This window comes from Haemorhous mexicanus, chromosome 19 (assembly GCF_027477595.1).
Source record: "Haemorhous mexicanus isolate bHaeMex1 chromosome 19, bHaeMex1.pri, whole genome shotgun sequence".
NCBI lineage: Eukaryota > Metazoa > Chordata > Aves > Passeriformes > Fringillidae > Haemorhous > Haemorhous mexicanus.
This window is the reverse complement of record NC_082359.1, coordinates 98,004-115,247: the sequence shown is the minus strand read 5'-3', so window position 1 is coordinate 115,247 and position 17,244 is coordinate 98,004. Positions and strand designations below refer to the sequence as shown.

Genomic DNA, 17,244 nt, shown 5'->3' with positions numbered 1-17,244 from the left:
TCATGAGTTATCATAAGGTCCGAGGATTCAGTGATGTTACAGGACAGCTCTTTTCAAAGGAACAATCATATCCTGCAGAGAGGTATCAGAATTATAGAATCTTCTGAGTTGGAAGGATGGGATTTTGGGATGTCCTGTGCCTGAGAGAGTTGTCCAAATGCTCCTGGGCCTCTGTCAGGCTTGAGACCATGACTACTGCCCTGAGAAGTCTGTTCCAGTGCCTGACCACCCTTTTGGTGAAGAACCTTTTTCTGATTTCCAATATTAATAAAAATATTATTATCCAGTAAATACCCTCTGCCCCCAACACAGAATAATAGTACTGGTCCAAAACTTTGGCTCTTTTGTAAGGAACTACATAGGAGTCCATAGGAAACCAAATAATAGATCTCATGCAGCACATCACATTTCTCATACTATCTGTGAAATCACTAGTCAGGCTTGAAATTTTACCTAATGCCTGGCTCTGGATGTGCTGCGTGAATTTAAGGAATCAAAATACAGGTTGAATGATTCAACGAATCAACTTGTAGGTTGATTCGTAGGAGGAAGTATAACAACTAGTTTAGGAAGTGACTGTAGTTTTATTCTTAAGCAATTGAAGAAAATAAGTCTCTACCTGTCATTTTCATCACTGAAGTGCTCAGGTTGGAAAGTACCTCAAAGATTATTTGTTCCAGTCTTTCATGGGAAAGGGAATAGATGATCTAGCACCCTGTCTCTCCAGTGATGGGGGACTCCATCACACACCTGGGGAGGTTGTTCTAGTGATTGATTAAGTGACTGATTGATCGCTAAAAAATTTCTTACTTATTTTAAGAAGAAACCTCTTCTAGTGCAACTTCTATCTATTGCCTCTTTTTCATGTGGCTCCTAGGGAAGGGTAGCCTTTGTAGCTACCCTTCAAGTACTGTAATACTATGATGAGATAGTCAAGTGATACCTGGGCCCTCTCTTCTCAAGGAAGGAGACCTAGTTCTTCTCAGAAGGCAGTTTCTGCAGCCCTCTGATCATCTCCTTTGCATCCTGTTGAGTCTGTCTGCATCTTTCCTGAATTGGGGAGACAGAACTGGACACAGTACAGCAGGTGGGGCCTGACAAACACAAAGTTGAGTGGGCTAATCACATTTCCATCTCTTTGGCAATGTCCCTGTTGATACAGTCGAGGATCCTGTTTGCCTCAGTTGCTGTTGTGGGACACTGCTGGATCATTCTCAGCTTGTTGTCCTCCAGGATCCTTCCAGCAAGGCTGTTCTTCCCAACCTGCAGGTTCCAGTTTGTGCTGGGCTCTTGGGTTATTTAATCCCAGGTGCTGGACTACAGTTCCCTTGAACTTCAGACACAATCTTGCTTGCCCACTATTTCAGCCAGCCCAGGTGTCTATAAAGCATTCCAGTTTACCCCCATCAAGGAAGTTGGTGAGAATTCAAAAGCACCCCACTGTCCAGATCCTGTATGGAGATGTTGAGCAGTGTGGGGCCCAGCGTCAGTCCCTGGGGTCTCTGCTTGTGACAGCCTGTCAGCTGGAGTGAAAACCATTGATGATCACTTCTGAGTATGACCCATGAGCCAGTTCCCTGCTTGTTTTGTATACCGCTTGCCTGGTCTGTGTCTCCCAAGTTTCTCCAGGAACAGGCTGTGTTAAACTGTGTCCAACACTTCGTTGAAGTCCAGCCAAACAACACCCACTGCTCTCTCTATAGGGACAGAAAGTGCTGCCTTGTAGAAGGTGACCAAATCAGTCAGGTGTGACTTGCCTTTGTAAATCTCTGCAGACTTAGCCCAGTTACCTGCCTTGTCTGGCTTCTAATACTTCTTAAAAGGGCTTGTTCCATTGCTTTTTGAGAGATTGAAGCAAATATATCAAGTCTTTTTTTTTTTTTCCAACTGTATTTTTGAAGTTTGGAACCTCAAAACAGCTTTTGTTTTAATGGAAGCAGTTAATTAAGTAGTAGTATGTTGGTTGCTTTATTAGTATTTTAGTATTTAGTATTTGCTCTTTAGTAGTTTAGTAGTTGCTTTATTTGTATTTAAAAAATAGTGTTTATCCAAGGCTCACAATGGTGAGGAACAATGTTTAACTGCAACTCCAACTCCTACTTTAGAGTGTGTACACACTTGTGTGTGTGGACAGTGACTCTTGGGGGCCACTTTTAGGGGAGCAGTCTACAAAATTCTTAGGAGAAAATGTCTCTTTAACCTTGTTTAAGATTAAGTCTTTAACCTAAATATTGATGTTTCCTCTAAAGTTAACAGATTTTTAAAACAAATTACAGGAACATGTATCAAAGGGATTTGTCAGTCACTGTCTGTTTCCAGTCATTGCCCCATGTGGGGTTGGTGTCCTGTGTTTGTTACAGTGACCAAGGACCTCACAGCTTTTCCCTTGTTCCCCTATCCTCAGGAAAGTTCAACTTGGCTTTAGGCTAATTTCCCCCAGGTAATGAATTAAATCCTGCCATCTTGACCATCTTGAGTGAGTTTTTTCAGCTTGTTTTTTCTCTTCTTTGTTTTGCAGAGATCTTCCTTCTCTATTTTTCTTGCTGGGGAGTTTGGCTTTTTTAAATCCAGTAACTCTGAGGCACAACAAAACAAAAATAGTGTGACTAAAATAGTCTTAAGTGAAAACACTGTCCAGAGCCTATAAAGAACTGGAAAAAAAAAAAAAAGTTGTGTCTTGATTCTTGGGAGGATATAAATATTAAATCTCTCCTAAGGACAGCCTGGAGAGAGTCATTACCTCACATTCCCCTCTGCTCAGCATCACCTTCATCCCTCTGACCTGAAAGAGGAGTCATAATAGGGTGGTTTCAGACATTCAGCATTGAGTGATAAACCATCTGGTCACCTTTCCTGAGAGGGGAAGTGCTTTGGATAATTACTCTTTACCCTTTTTAGGCTTTCTAAAATAGTAACTATTTTTCAGTAACTATTTCTTAAAATAGTTACTGAAAAACATTTGTGGACCAAAAAGGTTCTGATAGTCCTTCTCTTTTTAATATCCTGTATCTACTTTCCTTACCAGGCATTTAAAATAACACAGTAATAGTAGTTAGAGTAATAATAATTGGATGATGATGATCATCATCATCACCAACATCCTTACCCAGATCTCAAATACAAGACATTCCAGTGTTTTCTTTCTTTGGCTAGAAAATATTACAGTAGGCTGAAGGGAAGACAGAGGTTCCCTTATCCAGTCCGAAGCTGTTTCTGGAATAGCTGTGGAGTTCCATTGAGAACAGCTGCAGTTGAGGCAGCAAGGTGTTTGCACAGTTGTTCTTGTGGGAGGGTGATTGTAGAGAGTGATCTTGTCCCCCAGTGAGTTGCAGCTGGACCAGTTGCTGAAGACTGGAGGCAGGCCTGATCTTGACAGGCCACACCTGTAACCAACAAGAACTAGTGATATATATAAGAGTAAGGAAAGAGGAGTCAGATTACTACTGCAAGTAACTGGAACAGTCAGTGTGTAGAGGAGCTGCCTGTGAGGAACATCAAGACGGTATGAAGCTCTGATAATATGAAATCCTTGTGCTACGATGAGGCCAGAACACGTGATAACTAAGACAACATTCTTGAGTATTTGTGTCTTTAAATCTGAATATAGTTTCAACTAAAAATGGTGTTCTGACACTAGCTCAGTGATGTCATGTCAGACAATGGTTTTAGTACTGAATATTTTATTGTAAAACTGGTCAATGCTGATAGGCCTGTGTGTCTCCTGCATGCTGAAATCTAGCTTGTCCATGGGCTCAGAGTCCCCATAGTTGCCTGGTGGGGTGAGTGATGTCTTGTGCTCCCTTATAGCTTGTGTATGCATTTGTTTTTAACCCTCACAGTAAGGCCCTTTCTGTTCCTTGTCTCTGGAATTAAACTTTTTTTCTCCCAGTAAACTCTGGTGAAATGATTACTATCTCTTGGGGGAAGGGAAAGGAATCATTCTGTCCTAGGGATGATGTTAAAAGTCTTATCTCTTGAACAATAAAAAGGCTAGAACTAAAAATGACAGACCCTCTTAGCTGTAAAGCCATTGTATCCTTTCATTTTCTGCTATGCTAATGAAATCCTCTGCTAATTGCTGTAGGACCTGCTTGTGTTGACTTTCTGCCCAGCTGTCCTGCTGCCAGGGGTCCAGCAATCTATTGCCAAAGTTAGCTTGTGTCCTACTAGTGCTTTAATTAACAAGAGTGTTCAGTTCATCACTGTGAAGAAATAGCAGTGTTTATTCTGGGTTCCTGACCTTTTTAATAGTCCTGACTTGTGTTCTCAAGTGTGTGGTGTCAGTGGGACATGGGATACAACAGACCTGCTGAATCCTAGGGTCTTAATTTATAAGAATTGACAGCTGTGATGGACAAAGTAGATAATTTTTGTGGGGGTGTTTTTTTTTTTTTTTTTTTTTTTTTTTTACAAAGAGGAAGGTCTTCATGCAGTTCAGATGGGACAGTGAAGTAGACTGAAACCTAAAATTTCTGTCAGCATCATGGCACCTTTACAGATCTTCTGGTAACATCAGTGCCTTCAAGTAGCATGTATCTTACAGGGCTCTGTGGTACAGCTTCAGAATGCAGCTTCAGCTTGGGTTCTGGCCCTATTTCCAGTGGTGAAGGAGTTACCTTCCTTCTTTATCTAAAAGATGTGTCTGTGTGTGTCTGTACACTGAAATAAGCCTTTTCTGTTTCCTGTCTCTTGTTGCAGATGAAGCTGCCAGTGTTATCCAGTTTGGTAAATCAGCCAAGCGATCACCTGAGTCCACTCAAATCGGACAGTACGGGAATGGCTTGAAATCGTAGGTACAACAAGAGCCAGCCTCCTGAGGTTGGGGAGGTCATAGTCCAGGTGATCGATGTACTTTTTACTCAGAGGTGTATAGCTTTTTTCCCAGGAAAAAAAAAAAAGCAGATGAACTCTAAGATCCCATGGTTTGATAGACTGGAGCTCTCTCAACATCTGCTGTAGTTTTCCAGTGGCCAAGAAGGCTCTGTATTGCTGACAACAGTGATTTGGGACTATGTTTGCATAAGGCAGAGGGTACAGGTAGGAGCTTGGTGGAAATAATGGAAGAGCTTGGGGAAAATAATGGAAGAGCTGGAAACAAAATGGTCATCTCCCTGTTACAGTCAGATAGTAAAATTTGAGCAAAATAGTGCTTCAGTCTCCCAACAGGAAAGTTATCTGGTGCAAGGCAGATGGACTTAAACCATTTCTTTTTGTTCTTAAACCAAACAAATGCAGGGAGAAGGCAGATGATGGAAGCAATGAGAGGAGGGGTAGTATTAAGTGCAGAGGAGCACATATGGGAAAGGAATCCTACCAGTTGGAGTGGATTTGCTAGGAAAGACGGAGAAGTTTGCTCTGTCTTTGGAAAAAGTTACAGGGTTTTGTGACTTACTCTGGCTGTTCTGCTTTGTGTTCACCCATGTGGCTTGATTATTTGCATCCTATTGGGAAATCTGGCACTCAGTAACCTGGGAGGAAAAATTAGGGCATCTTGAGACACTGTCGGTTCAGCTGCAGTGCAGGACAGATCCCAGATCCTGACTGTATGCTTCCAGGACAGATCTCTGTCCTTTCTTAACCTTGAGCAAGAGGTGTACTTTATTACATCAGAGAAATGCTGCCTGAAGCCCCAGCGTAAAGGTAGGTTGTGGAATTGCTGTGGTATGGACTTAAGGCAGTCTGAAGAGAAATGTGCTGACATAACACCAATACGTCTTTCGATGCAATGTTAATTGTTACCTGTTAAGGTGTTTTGGATCAGCTTGTTAACAGGATAACTTAGGAGAGTGGGGAGAAAGAAGGGACCATCCCTTTTTGTTACAACAAGCTGCTAAGCTGCCTTAGCTGAAGTGTCAGTAAGGCTTTAGTTAGGTTAGGAAATGAATTTTCTGTCTCCAGATTGCTGCACTTGATTATGGGTACAGTGAAATGAGGAATGTGCTTGCTTTCTCACTGACATTTCTGCTCAGAGATTTGAAGGTTATTGTCACATCTCACTTCAGTTGTCTTTTAAATTTTTAAAAATTTTTTTGTTTAAACCTTCTATGTAGCATGAGTCTGCAATGCTGTGGACCTTTTAATTGTGACTGGTGTTAAATGTTTTGAAACATTGTGAAAATGCCCAGATTGATATGCCTTCTAAAAGGAATGAGATGTTTAGAGAGAAATAATAGTTGCTGTTTCAGCTCTTCTGCCTAACCTGGTTTTGGCATCTCATAACTGAACATAATGGAAGAAAGCTCAGTAATGTCGCCTGCATTCTGAACAGTATGGTGCATCAGGTATAACACACAGTTTGACCTCTGCCTACAGGGGTTCCATGCGGATTGGGAAGGATTTTATCCTGTTCACAAAGAAAGATAACACCATGACTTGCCTCCTCTTATCGCGGACATTCCATGAGGAAGAAGGCATCGATGAGGTTTGCATGTGCTTCTTGTAATGAAGTAATATAGTGAATGCTGCCTCATCTGAACTTGCCCAGCTCTCACAAAGAGTCTGTGTCAGGGCTGTTTATGACTGTGGTGGGATCAGTGTATGGTTTTCTTTTGGCATTATGCTGTAGGGCTTCTGCAAAGTCAACAATTTTTTTTTACCTTTTGGTTTTAATTCTAATTCAGAAGTCTCTCTAGAGAGTAGAGCAAGTTTGGAGGGCTTATTTCAGTCACTTAAAGGTGTGCTTATGCTAAGTTCAGGACATGCCCAGACATCTTGCATTTTCCTTTTCCCACAAAATTTGAGTTTGATATGTATTTAATTTTACTGCGCTGATTTGGTTTTGTGTAGAGAATTAAAGGTATTTGAAGTTGCTACCCATGGGTCATTAACTGCAGATGTGTCTTCTTACAGATATTTTTGATTTTTAATAAAAAGTCAGTGTAGTTCTACCTATGAAAAACTTGTATATTTTAATAGATAACTCAGGCATTGTTGTTCCAGGCAAGGTCGATAATTTAGATTTGCACTGGGCTGGTATCCCAGATAGCATCTTCTAGTATGAGGGAAGGGTTGAAGGGACATGTGCAGAGAAGCTGGGGAGGGACAGTGCATGCTGGTAGCCAGCCCATGACTGAAGCAGGTTGGGAAGAGTAAAGTAAGTCTAATTCCCACAGCAGCTCTGTCTACTTTTTTGGCTTGACCATAATTCTGGAATGGGATTTGTGTCCTTGATGTGCAGCTGCAGTTTATGATTCTATCTATATTTTTACTCTAAATGGCAGAAACCACCTTGCTAGCATCCTTTAAAAAAATCAAAGACTGAGATCAGGATAAATATGAGTGAAAGATATCTGAATTCAAGAGAGGAATTAAGCCAGAGTGGTTTTTTTAGTATTATTAAAGTTACTACATGACAAGGGGAAAAAAGCCATTGAGTGTGTGAGTAGCCAGTACCATACATGTGACTTAGGAATGGTTCACTCTGATACTGGTATTTTAAGAAGGCAGCTCACAGGCTTGCAAAGAGGGTCTGTGAGCATTTGACAGACATGCAAACTACTGAAGAGCTGGAAAGGGCTCTCATGGTGACTTAGGGGGCTGTCAGTTAGGGGTAAGTCACTGGACCATGACCTGCAGGAGGGGCTGACTGGAATGAGAGAGCCTGAGTCACTCTCACTCTCAATACAATGGGATTTGCAGGTCATTGTTCCCCTACCCACCTGGAACGCATGGAGCCGTGAACCCGTGACGGACAACATGGAGAAATTTGCTATCGAGACGGAGCTCATTTACAAATATTCCCCTTTCAAATCAGAATGGGAAGTGATGGACCAGTTCAATAAGATACGTGGTGAGAAAGGTACATGTGGATGGTGCAGGTCACAAGTGAGGTGTTTGGGGTTTGGTTGCGATTCACCTGGTTGACTTGTTACTTTCTCAGGCACTCTGGTGATCATCTTTAACCTCAAACTAATGGATAATGGAGAGCCAGAGCTGGATGTGACTTCTGACCCCCAAGATATTCAGATGGCAGAAACACCCCCAGAGGGGACGTAAGTGTGACTGGTGTAGCAGGCCCTGATCAAATTGGGTGTAGGGTTTGGCTATATACTGTGTGCATGGGGCTTTTTTAAGATTCTCTTTTTGTAGTGAATTAGAGAATTTAGAAGATCTGTAGTTTGTTCTTAAGCTATTTGGGGTACATGTGTGTGTCAACCCATGGGTGTTGTGGCTGTGTTTGGGGTGAATGCCTGCAATGGCTGATCTCAGCTTAGCCAAAGCAGAAGACTCGGTGTCCTTTAGGCACCATAAAAAAAAAGGAGCCCTAAGCTTTATGTTTAATTTTGTACACCTATCAAAGATGTTTTCATCAGAATGAGAGCTGGTTGTGAGTCAGTGCTGCTCCCAAATTGCTGTTCAGTTTTGTGGCAAAACATGAGGTGTTGCGCAGGTCAGCCTCTAGGGGTGGATAGTATGGAAGACAGGTGGGGTGTATCATCACATCTGTCAGGGAGCAAGGGAGGACTTCTTCCTGCAGAGGGCAAGAAGGATGTGCTCAGTGGGCAGCTGGAAGAGCACAGGCCCCTGTTTAGAGTGAGCTGAGTGTTTGCTGAGTTGATCACCGGAAGGCTTGAAAACAAAAAACTGAGCTGAAATGAGCCAAGTGCTTGGTTAAGTCCCAGAGCTCCATGGGCACACCTGGCAAGCTTTACCTTTTTGATGAGATTACATTCTTCTTCTCTGCAGTGCTTGAATTTTCCTTAGGAAATTTCAGACCCTGTAAAGCATCTCTATATTGTCTATGTATTAGAGTGATGTTACTGAGCAAATTCCTTGGGGCCCTCCAAAGGATCTCAGTATCTTTAATGCCTGTTTGTAAGGCAGGCGTGATTGCCACTGATCACTGTTTCTTCTTTCTGATATTGTGGTACCATGTGTGTCAGTGAGTAGTGCAGGTTCTGAGGCAGTGTACCAGTGACTCACTGAAGGGTGGAAACGCTCTGGTAGGTGGGCACACCTTTAGTGTTAAATAGGCCAGTTTATAGCTTTGGCCATTATTTTCCAAATGTATGCAAACTCCCTCTTCAGGTTACAATATCATGAGTATCAGTGTCTTTTAGCAGTAGTTATGATGTACAGCTCAACAAAGAGTTTGGAGAAAACATAGGTTAAAAAAAAAATTAAAGAAAAGCTTTACTTAATATAGCTTCATGGTAATTAAAACAGAAAGACCTTCGTTTTCACCTGTGTGTTTTGCTAAGGGTATCTCTTGGGCATATTCTCAAGTAGATGGCTCTCTTGCAGCAAGCCGGAGCGCCGCTCCTTCCGTGCCTATGCTGCTGTACTTTATATTGATCCCAGGATGAGGATCTTCATCAATGGACACAAAGTACAAACCAAACGACTCTCATGCTGCCTCTACAAGCCAAGGTAAATGTTGGATCCAAGATCTGCGGGTGTGTGGGGCTATTTGGAGTTAGAGAAAAGGTGTAGTGTTTTCTCTCCAGGTGTATCTTGCAAAATTCCATTCCTAACGCCACAGAATCAAGCCATAAGAGAATGGCATGTGCTGTTGACATCATGGGAAGAGAGATACATAGTGGAAAATCGAATGCCTTTGAAAATTGCATGAGTCATTGGTGCAATTTGGCTACCTTTCATAGCAAACAAAGAAATTAAGATCCTGGTTGTATGAAATACCATATTCATACAAAACTGTTGAGTAACTATGTTGTTGTTGTTGAGCAGAAGAAGGAAATATATCCGGTGGGTGTTAGGATTATTTCCAAAAAGAAACTAGACCAAGTGCTTTGAAACTTTTATATGAGTTGCTTTTATATGTAACTAATCCAGGTTTGAATAGAGATTGAGAAAAAGCTTTCCCTATATTCCTTTTAGATTTCTTTAAACAAAATATGTGACTGTGAGCTGGGGTGCACTGTCAGTTGACTGAAGGGAGACTGGAAAAGGTTACTGGGATGGGAGGGGAAAAGGAAATACAAGCAGACTGAAATACAGGGAAACCTGTATTTCAGTCTGCTTGAGGCAGACTCTCTCTGGGAGCACGCAGTCTGCATTCTAGATACCCTGGCATAATTTATTTGAATCAAATAGTCGTAATTTTGTAGAGTATTTGTGGATTTTTTAGTATAGCATTTTGGGCTCACTCTTAGCCTACTAAGCACTGTTAGCAGCCACAGGCCAGTGTCACACCACTGACAGTGCCTGAAGAGCCTGGCTAGTTTTTACCTTAGGCTTTCTCAGCTCCTTACATAAGACTGTGTGAAATGGTATCAGAAACCTGACCAAAATGAAAGAATCTTACACACCCACTGCTCCTCATGCTATCCAGGCCAGTTGTTTCCCTGCGGAAGGCAGGGAACTTGCCACTGTATATCCTGATTTATTGGATAGAGAATCTCTGGATTTCTGTATTTCTGACTGTGTTTTATCTACATGTGAGGGCTTTGTACTGATTTTGCTTGTGCTGTAGTCCATCAAAAGTACTAGGGAGAGAAACCAGGGAAGGACACAGATTTTTATCTCATCAGAGACAAGCTTCTTGCAAGACTCATAGGCAGGATGCCATCATTGTAGGTGATGCTGCCAGTGTCATGACAATATTAGGTGTCCCAGGTCACCCCAGATGTTCATCTGCCTCAGTGTCTTCTTCTTCAAGTGGTCAGTAGTCTATTCTAAGGAGCCCCAAGCTAATGTGTGCTGGTGGCAGGTGTATTTCACAGATCTGCTTGTGCCACATCTGAGCAGACTCCTGTAGATCTGCTTATAGTGATAGGCCAGTACAAATTCCTGAACATTGTAAAGACGTTTACATTTAAAATCCCCATTCCTGCAACAGAGCAGTAAAGACTGCAAGGCTTTCCTGCAGAGCACAGTGTAAATCTTCTCAGTCTTGTGGCAATTATTGTGACTTTACTGGGCCTCTATGGAGAGTGTCCAGACTGCTCCCTTCTGGCTGGACTTCCTAATGCCAGCTTTGGGCTCTAGAAGCTGCTTTGCCATCAGGACAAGCCATCAAAGCCTTTACTGTGGGTTCTGAGAGCCAGCACTGCTCTTGGGGTAGATGCCATGCTGTGGGCATGTTGAGGAAGCTGTCTTTTTCCTCAGGAGAGCTCAAGTCTGCCTTGGATGGCTCTTTCTAAAGGGAAAACCAGTAAATCAGTCCATTCTGAAAGTGGTTACTTTGCTTTTACTGCCGTAGGTGTGTGGTTTTTTTACATTTTTCTCCCCGAACCTGCTGAAAAGGGTCACTTATGCCCTCACTTTCCCTTTAGAGCTGAAGCCAGCGCTCACCATCCCCATTTATCTACTAGGCTTTGAGTGCTCCGCATTGTAATACTGGGTTAATCCCTTGCATTTGTGCTGGCACTGTTTTTTGTGTGGGTGCACGGGGGAAGTGACCTCCATTATGGTGTTCCTTTGGGGTCAGCTGATGTAGCCGTGATGCTCAGCTCTTTAGCATGGCTGTGTTTCTGGTCCAGTAGCCTGGGCCAGGTAAATCCTGAGCCTTCCTGGTCAAGCAAAGGGATGGGGAACAGACAGTGGAGGTGCTGCTGCCTTACAGCCTGAATAGCTGGTGTGCTTGTCTGGGACATCTGAAGGGCTCATTTCTTTCAGAGCGGGCTCCCTCCTGCTGTCAGTCAGGTTGCCTTTATCTCTGAAGGAAAAGCCTGCACAGCAGCCTGTCTGCAGGTTCCAGTGTTGGTGTTAGTGGACAATGAATGGAAATCCACTGTGGATTTAGGGTATGTAAGTGCCTTTGCTGAAAAAAGGTTTTGCACCCCTTGCACTGTTTTTCAGGAATAACAGTGCATATCCTGAGCAGGACACTTGTTTTCTGTTTGTTACCACCCATGTTTCTGTGGGAGAGGCTTCTCCTCACCTTTCTGGAGCAGATAATATCCTGGTGACAGGGACTGGCTGGTTTTGTACAGATCCTTCACCAGCCTTTGCAGTTGTGTTGCCACGTTCCCAGCTTCCCTGGGAGTTGCCTGTGTCTCCTGAAGGATTGCTTCCATCTCTTCCCCCGTAGCTGTTGGAGCTTTTATAGCAATATGGGCTGTGCAGGTAGAAATAGCCATGCCATGTGCAAGGCCTGTGCCTCCACAAGGACACTCCAGGGCAGTTGAAATGAGTGTCTTGAAGGTCATGATGGTTCACGGTGCCATCATCTAGGACATCCGACAGTTGCTTACAGTGTTCCCTACAGCAAAGGAGTGCTGTGTCTGTGGTCCCCCCTAGTGCTGCCCTGTCCACTGGGCTGGGCATGGGGGGATGATTCAGCTTCACTCTGCTTCTCTGTCTTTTTATTTTCCCCTTAGAAGTGAGGCAGGTGTGGGTGAAGTAATGTAGTTATGCCAACATGTTGAAAGCTGCCTGGCTTTCAGTGTGTGCTGTCTCCTGGGCCCAGATAGCTTTCATCAACCTTACATAGGTTAGAGATGACGCCACTTAAAAATCCTGACTCTTTAGCTCCTGACATGATGAATTCACCAGCTGTGATTTCTGGTAGTCTTAGCACCAGCCTGCTTTTTCCCCAGGGAGGAAATCCTTAAAAATAGCAGAAGATGAGTTTAGCAAAATGTATTTCCGGGAACTGTGCTTGTGGTATTAATTTTCTAGATTTGGGAGCGAGGGATTCCTGTTGGTGAGATTATGTGTGATGTCAGTACCATGTGTGCTCACCCACAGAAACAAACCTAAACAAAACTTTTCATAAGTGCAGGGTTGTTTCTCGTGAATCCCGACAGTTTATCTGCTGTTTGGGGGGAATTTTGTCTCTCATTAGGATCTAAGTGTGATTCTAGTCAGTTGGTCAGTCAAGTGTTGCATCCCCACGTGTTTTTGCCTCTCTGTAAAAACAGCATTTCTAGTGGTTTTTGCTTTAGCTAAATACTGGAAAAGTTAATCCCATCCATTTGGGATGGGATTTTCCTCTTGGTACATCCAAATCCTCACGTCTTAAGGTGATCTGCAGGCTCTGCTTGTCCTAGGTGTCATCTTTCCTTGTGATGTGCTTGGAGGTCATACACATTCATGAGCTTCTGCCTCACGAACACCAATCTCTCACTCTGCAGCAGTCAGTGAATTTGGATCTGTTTGGCATGTTAGCATAAGGGAAGGTGAAACAAGCTGCTCCATCTCCAGCACAGTTTACAAGGTTGTGAGTCAGATACAAAACACACAGAAGTGTCCTGAAACTTGAAGTTCTTATCAAATTGTTGTTCTACTTTGAGATAGCCCTGTGTGAGATGGACCTGTCAGACTGCACCTGTGGACAGCTGTTCACAGGAAAGATTATTTAGTTCTGGTGGGAGGGTTTTGAGAAGCTTTCCCTATATATTCGCTCCTCCTTTTCACTTCTGAAGAAATTATTTCTCTAAGTCTAGAGATTTGCTACAAGAATATGGTAATATTTCACCCCCACTGGTTAATGCAGAAGAAGAGAGGATATTGTGGTTGGAACTACTACTAAAGTATCTCTGACTTAAAGATTTTGCTTAGCTTCATCCAAAAATGTCCAGTTCATGATATGTAAACCTCCTCCATTTATTGAATCGGTTGGGAGGAGTAGAGTAACATGTGGGGACCTTGTTCTCTTGTGCAGTGATGAAATTTTGGTTTGACCTTACTGCTGAGTTTGCTGATTAATAAATTTTGATCGACACAGGATGTACAAATACACTTCAAACCGTTTCAAGACCCGTGCAGAGCAAGAGGTGAAGAAAGCAGAGCACATGGCCAGGATAGGTGAGTTGTCAGGTGTATGCATTCGTCTGTTGCTAAGGGGAGGACTAAGCCCTTGATTGATGGGACCTGGGTTTGGCTGCCTCTGGGATCACTGGAATTGCTCAGGAACTGAATTATTGCAGCAACTGCAGATGACACAGACTTACGTTCATGCAATGGAAGGAATGTAAATTGTTCCCAGAGACCGTTTCATCATCTGAGTAACAGAAGTACCGGATAACCCTTGGAGTCCCAGCAGTTTGCCCTCACTCCAGCAGAAGCCTGGCTGAGCCCTGTCCTCCTACAGTTCTTCTCTCACTTTTAAGATATTATGAGCTTTTGGTTGTGCTTTCATTCTGCACCTTTCCTGTTAAGGCAGTTTAAAAAGTAGTTTTTTATTCTGTCACTTAATATGGGGATTGGTCTGGGTGTTCAAGGGAGCCCTGGTTTGTTTGGTTTTAACCCTTCCAGGCATACCTTTTGCCCATCTAATCTTCCTTTCCTGTTAAGTCCTGTAATCCTCAGGGAGAACTCAGTTTGTCATAATTGGATATTCAGCTTATAGAAATCACACAAGCATATAAATACAGCATTAAACTGTATAATAACTGCATTAAATCTCCAGAAATTTAACACAAAAAGCAGCGCTCCTCCCTAACCCTTGATGCAAAAATACTGTAGTGAAGGAAGAATCTTCGAAGTTGTGATTTATATGTGACCTGTATCTTCTGGTAGGTTTCATAAATCAACTACATAAATCACTTGGAAACATGTGTCCTTTGTCCCTGTGTCAGAGGTGCTTTAGACATGTCTGCATATGGCTGCAGGTCATATATACAAGGGATGGTGCTGCATTCAGCCTGTGCAGCATCTCAGAGGGCAGTGTGATTGTGACCCTGCCCCAAAGAAAAGCAGCAGAGTGAAATTGTGTGAATTGCCATGTTCCCTGTTCCTCCTTTAGGAAGTACAGCCTGGCAAGATAGACTTGGTAAGATGAAACTTAGATTTTGTGTGCCTCAGTCCTCATAGGTGAATTTATTTTTGCATTGAGCCCTATAGCCAGGGCAGGTTTTGAGCACATGCTCCCATTGCTTTTCAAGAAGATGCAAAGAGCAGGATTTAGAGAAGCTTCTTCCCTGAAGTAGTCTATGAGGCTTTCATGACACTTAAAAGTGCAGTTCAGTGTATGGCATTGAAAAATGGTGTCCATTGTTGTCCCAGTGCTGACAGCAGGTCCCATTGGCCCTAAAATGTCACACATTTCCATCACCAAACCAGCCTGATGCCTTTGGGTGTGCGGGGATCACTGGACCTGCAGTGTGCCCAGGGGGCCAAGAAGGCCAATGACATCCTGGCTTGTGCTAGAAATAGCGTGGCCAGTAAGACCAGGGAAGTGATTCTTGCCCCTGGCCTGGTACTCAGCACTGGTGAGGCAACACCTCAAGTATTGTGTCCAGTTCTGGGCCCCTCAGTTCAAGAAGGACATTGAGGTGTTAATAGGGAGTCCAGAGAAGGGCAACAGAGCTGGTGAAGGGTCTGGAGTGCATGTCCTATGAGGAGAGCTGGGGTGGTTTAGCTTCGAGAGAAGGAGACTCAAATAAAACTACCTGAAAGGATGCTGTAGCTGGGTGGGGATAGGTCTCTGCTCCCAGGCAAGTAGTCACAGGATGAGAAGACATAGTCTGAAGGTGCCCCAGGAGAGGTATAAGTTGGACATTAGGATTAATTCTTCACAGAAGGGGTCATAAGATATTGGAATGGACTGCCCAGGAAGGTGGTGGAGTCACCATCCCTGGAGGTGTTTAAGGAAGGACTGGATGTGGCTCTTAGTGCTGTCGTCCAGTTGGCATGATGGTGTTGGTCACAGGTTGGACTCCATGATCTCAGAGGTCTTTTCCAACCTAATTGATTCTGTGATTCTGTGAACCAGCCCAGTGCTTTTGGTGTGCAGGGATCACCAAACCAGCCCAGTGCTTCAGGTAGTGCAGGGATCGCTGAATGGGCCTGGTGCCTCTGGGAGAAAGGGTACTGAGCAAAGGGCTTAGGACACTGTGGTGAAAACTCCCACCTGACCTCAGACTGCTGCTGCAAGATTGGAGCACACATGGAGCCTCCAGGGCTAAAACATGCTCAGGTTATTATCTTCTGGGGCCTACATCTTTACTTTGCTTTACTTGTAGGAAAATAGATTTAATCTGTAGCACCAAGCTTTTTTGTTCTCCTGCTGGTAGAAATGATTAATTTCTCATGGTCTCCAGTACTCCAGAGGGATCATCACCCAGGAGTTATTTGCGGTTTGCTCTTTTAAACCCAGGAGTACTTTGTGACAAATGGTGGGTCTCAGCTGAGCAAACAGCAGTTCCAGAATGCCAGAGATACCTGCCTACAGGGAATGTGTTGGAATCAGTCAGACTGAGAGACTGCCGAGTCTCTGGAAGTAGCTTATGAGCTTGTGGAATCAAAACAGGATAACCAAAAAATAGCTGAATGGGCAAGATGTATGAGCAGCAGTGAGTATTGGTGGCATGGCTTTGGCATATCTAAAAAGAGCTATGGCTCAGGAGTGAAGACATACATATATTTAAGATGAGGAAAAGCCACTTTTCATTCCCCAGGAACTAACTAACTTCGTGCCTTATACAAAAAGTTGTAGTATCCAGATTCCTGAGTGGGTAGACCTAGGAGGAAACTACCGTTCCTAGGCAAGGTGGCTGTGAAAAACCATCACCTGCTGTCTGTGTTCTTTTGAACTGAGGCTGAGTACTGCACTGAGGCACCTTGGCATTGCTATTGCCTCATTTCTGGAAATCCTCTTCCAAAGTTGGGAAGGCAAACAAATGAAGAGGTGAGGAGTCGTGGAGGTGTCAAGTACTGGAAGCTAACAGCTCTGTGCTGCTCTAGGTATTATTTCAGATTATTTTGATGTGTCCAGTGACGTGCTTGGCAGTGCCGTGGGTACACCATATCTGTTGTCCCCTGGGAGAATGTGTATATGGGTTTCAGTTGCTGTGTGCTCACTGTCTTGCATAGGACACCCATCTTTATGCCTTGGGGCCTCAGCCCTGTAACTGTATCGGTCCCTGTCAGCTGTCTCAGTTGTCACTGCATTAGTGGAGCAGGTTTGACCTGTGCCCTTCTGAGTTACCACTGTGTTCTTTCCACTAGCCACAAATATGTTTAGCCCACCAGCTACTTCCCTACAAGCTCTGATTGAAGTGGACCAAGTGCTTTAGGCAGCCTCCTGTTGGCTTGATTTAGCCAGACTGTCTCTTGATGATGGCTAGTCACACAGCACAGTCTTTGGTAAGCAGCTGTGAACCCCAGAGCATGCTGCTGTGGGAATGAGGGGAACAAAACTCCAATGGGACAATGCATAGAAAGGAAAAGAGATTTGTGTTGTAGTCGTCTAAGTGAACTGACTGGCTACAGACTCCAGTTTCCTTCTGGCTGGCGCCCGAGTGCTGCTTTTTGGAGAGATACTGGTAATCCTTAGGAGCCAATTGCTAGCCTGTCATCTTCTTGCTTACCTCATCCTATGTAAATCTTAGGCAAGGT

The 17,244-nt window shown here is 43.6% G+C and overlaps 1 protein-coding gene across 6 annotated transcripts in view; it reads left to right on the top strand.

Moving 5' to 3' along the window:
• MORC2 (MORC family CW-type zinc finger 2) overlaps positions 1-17,244 on the top strand; it is a 50,467-nt gene that overhangs the window by 12,963 nt on the left and 20,260 nt on the right. For 4 of the 6 annotated variants that reach the window (XR_009488791.1, XM_059863100.1, XM_059863098.1 and 1 more), the window contains 6 exons: positions 4,699-4,789; positions 6,313-6,421; positions 7,639-7,798; positions 7,880-7,991; positions 9,244-9,369; positions 13,631-13,710. Coding sequence is in view for 5 of the 6 variants with exons in the window: in XM_059863100.1 (XP_059719083.1) it covers positions 4,699-4,789; positions 6,313-6,421; positions 7,639-7,798; positions 7,880-7,991; positions 9,244-9,369; positions 13,631-13,710 (678 nt within the window). In the remaining variant the exon portion in view is untranslated. Of the gene's footprint in view, positions 1-4,698; positions 4,794-6,312; positions 6,422-7,638; positions 7,799-7,879; positions 7,992-9,243; positions 9,370-13,630; positions 13,711-17,244 lie in introns of those variants that run through there. The other 2 variants (XM_059863099.1, XM_059863102.1) reach the window with 2 other exon arrangements.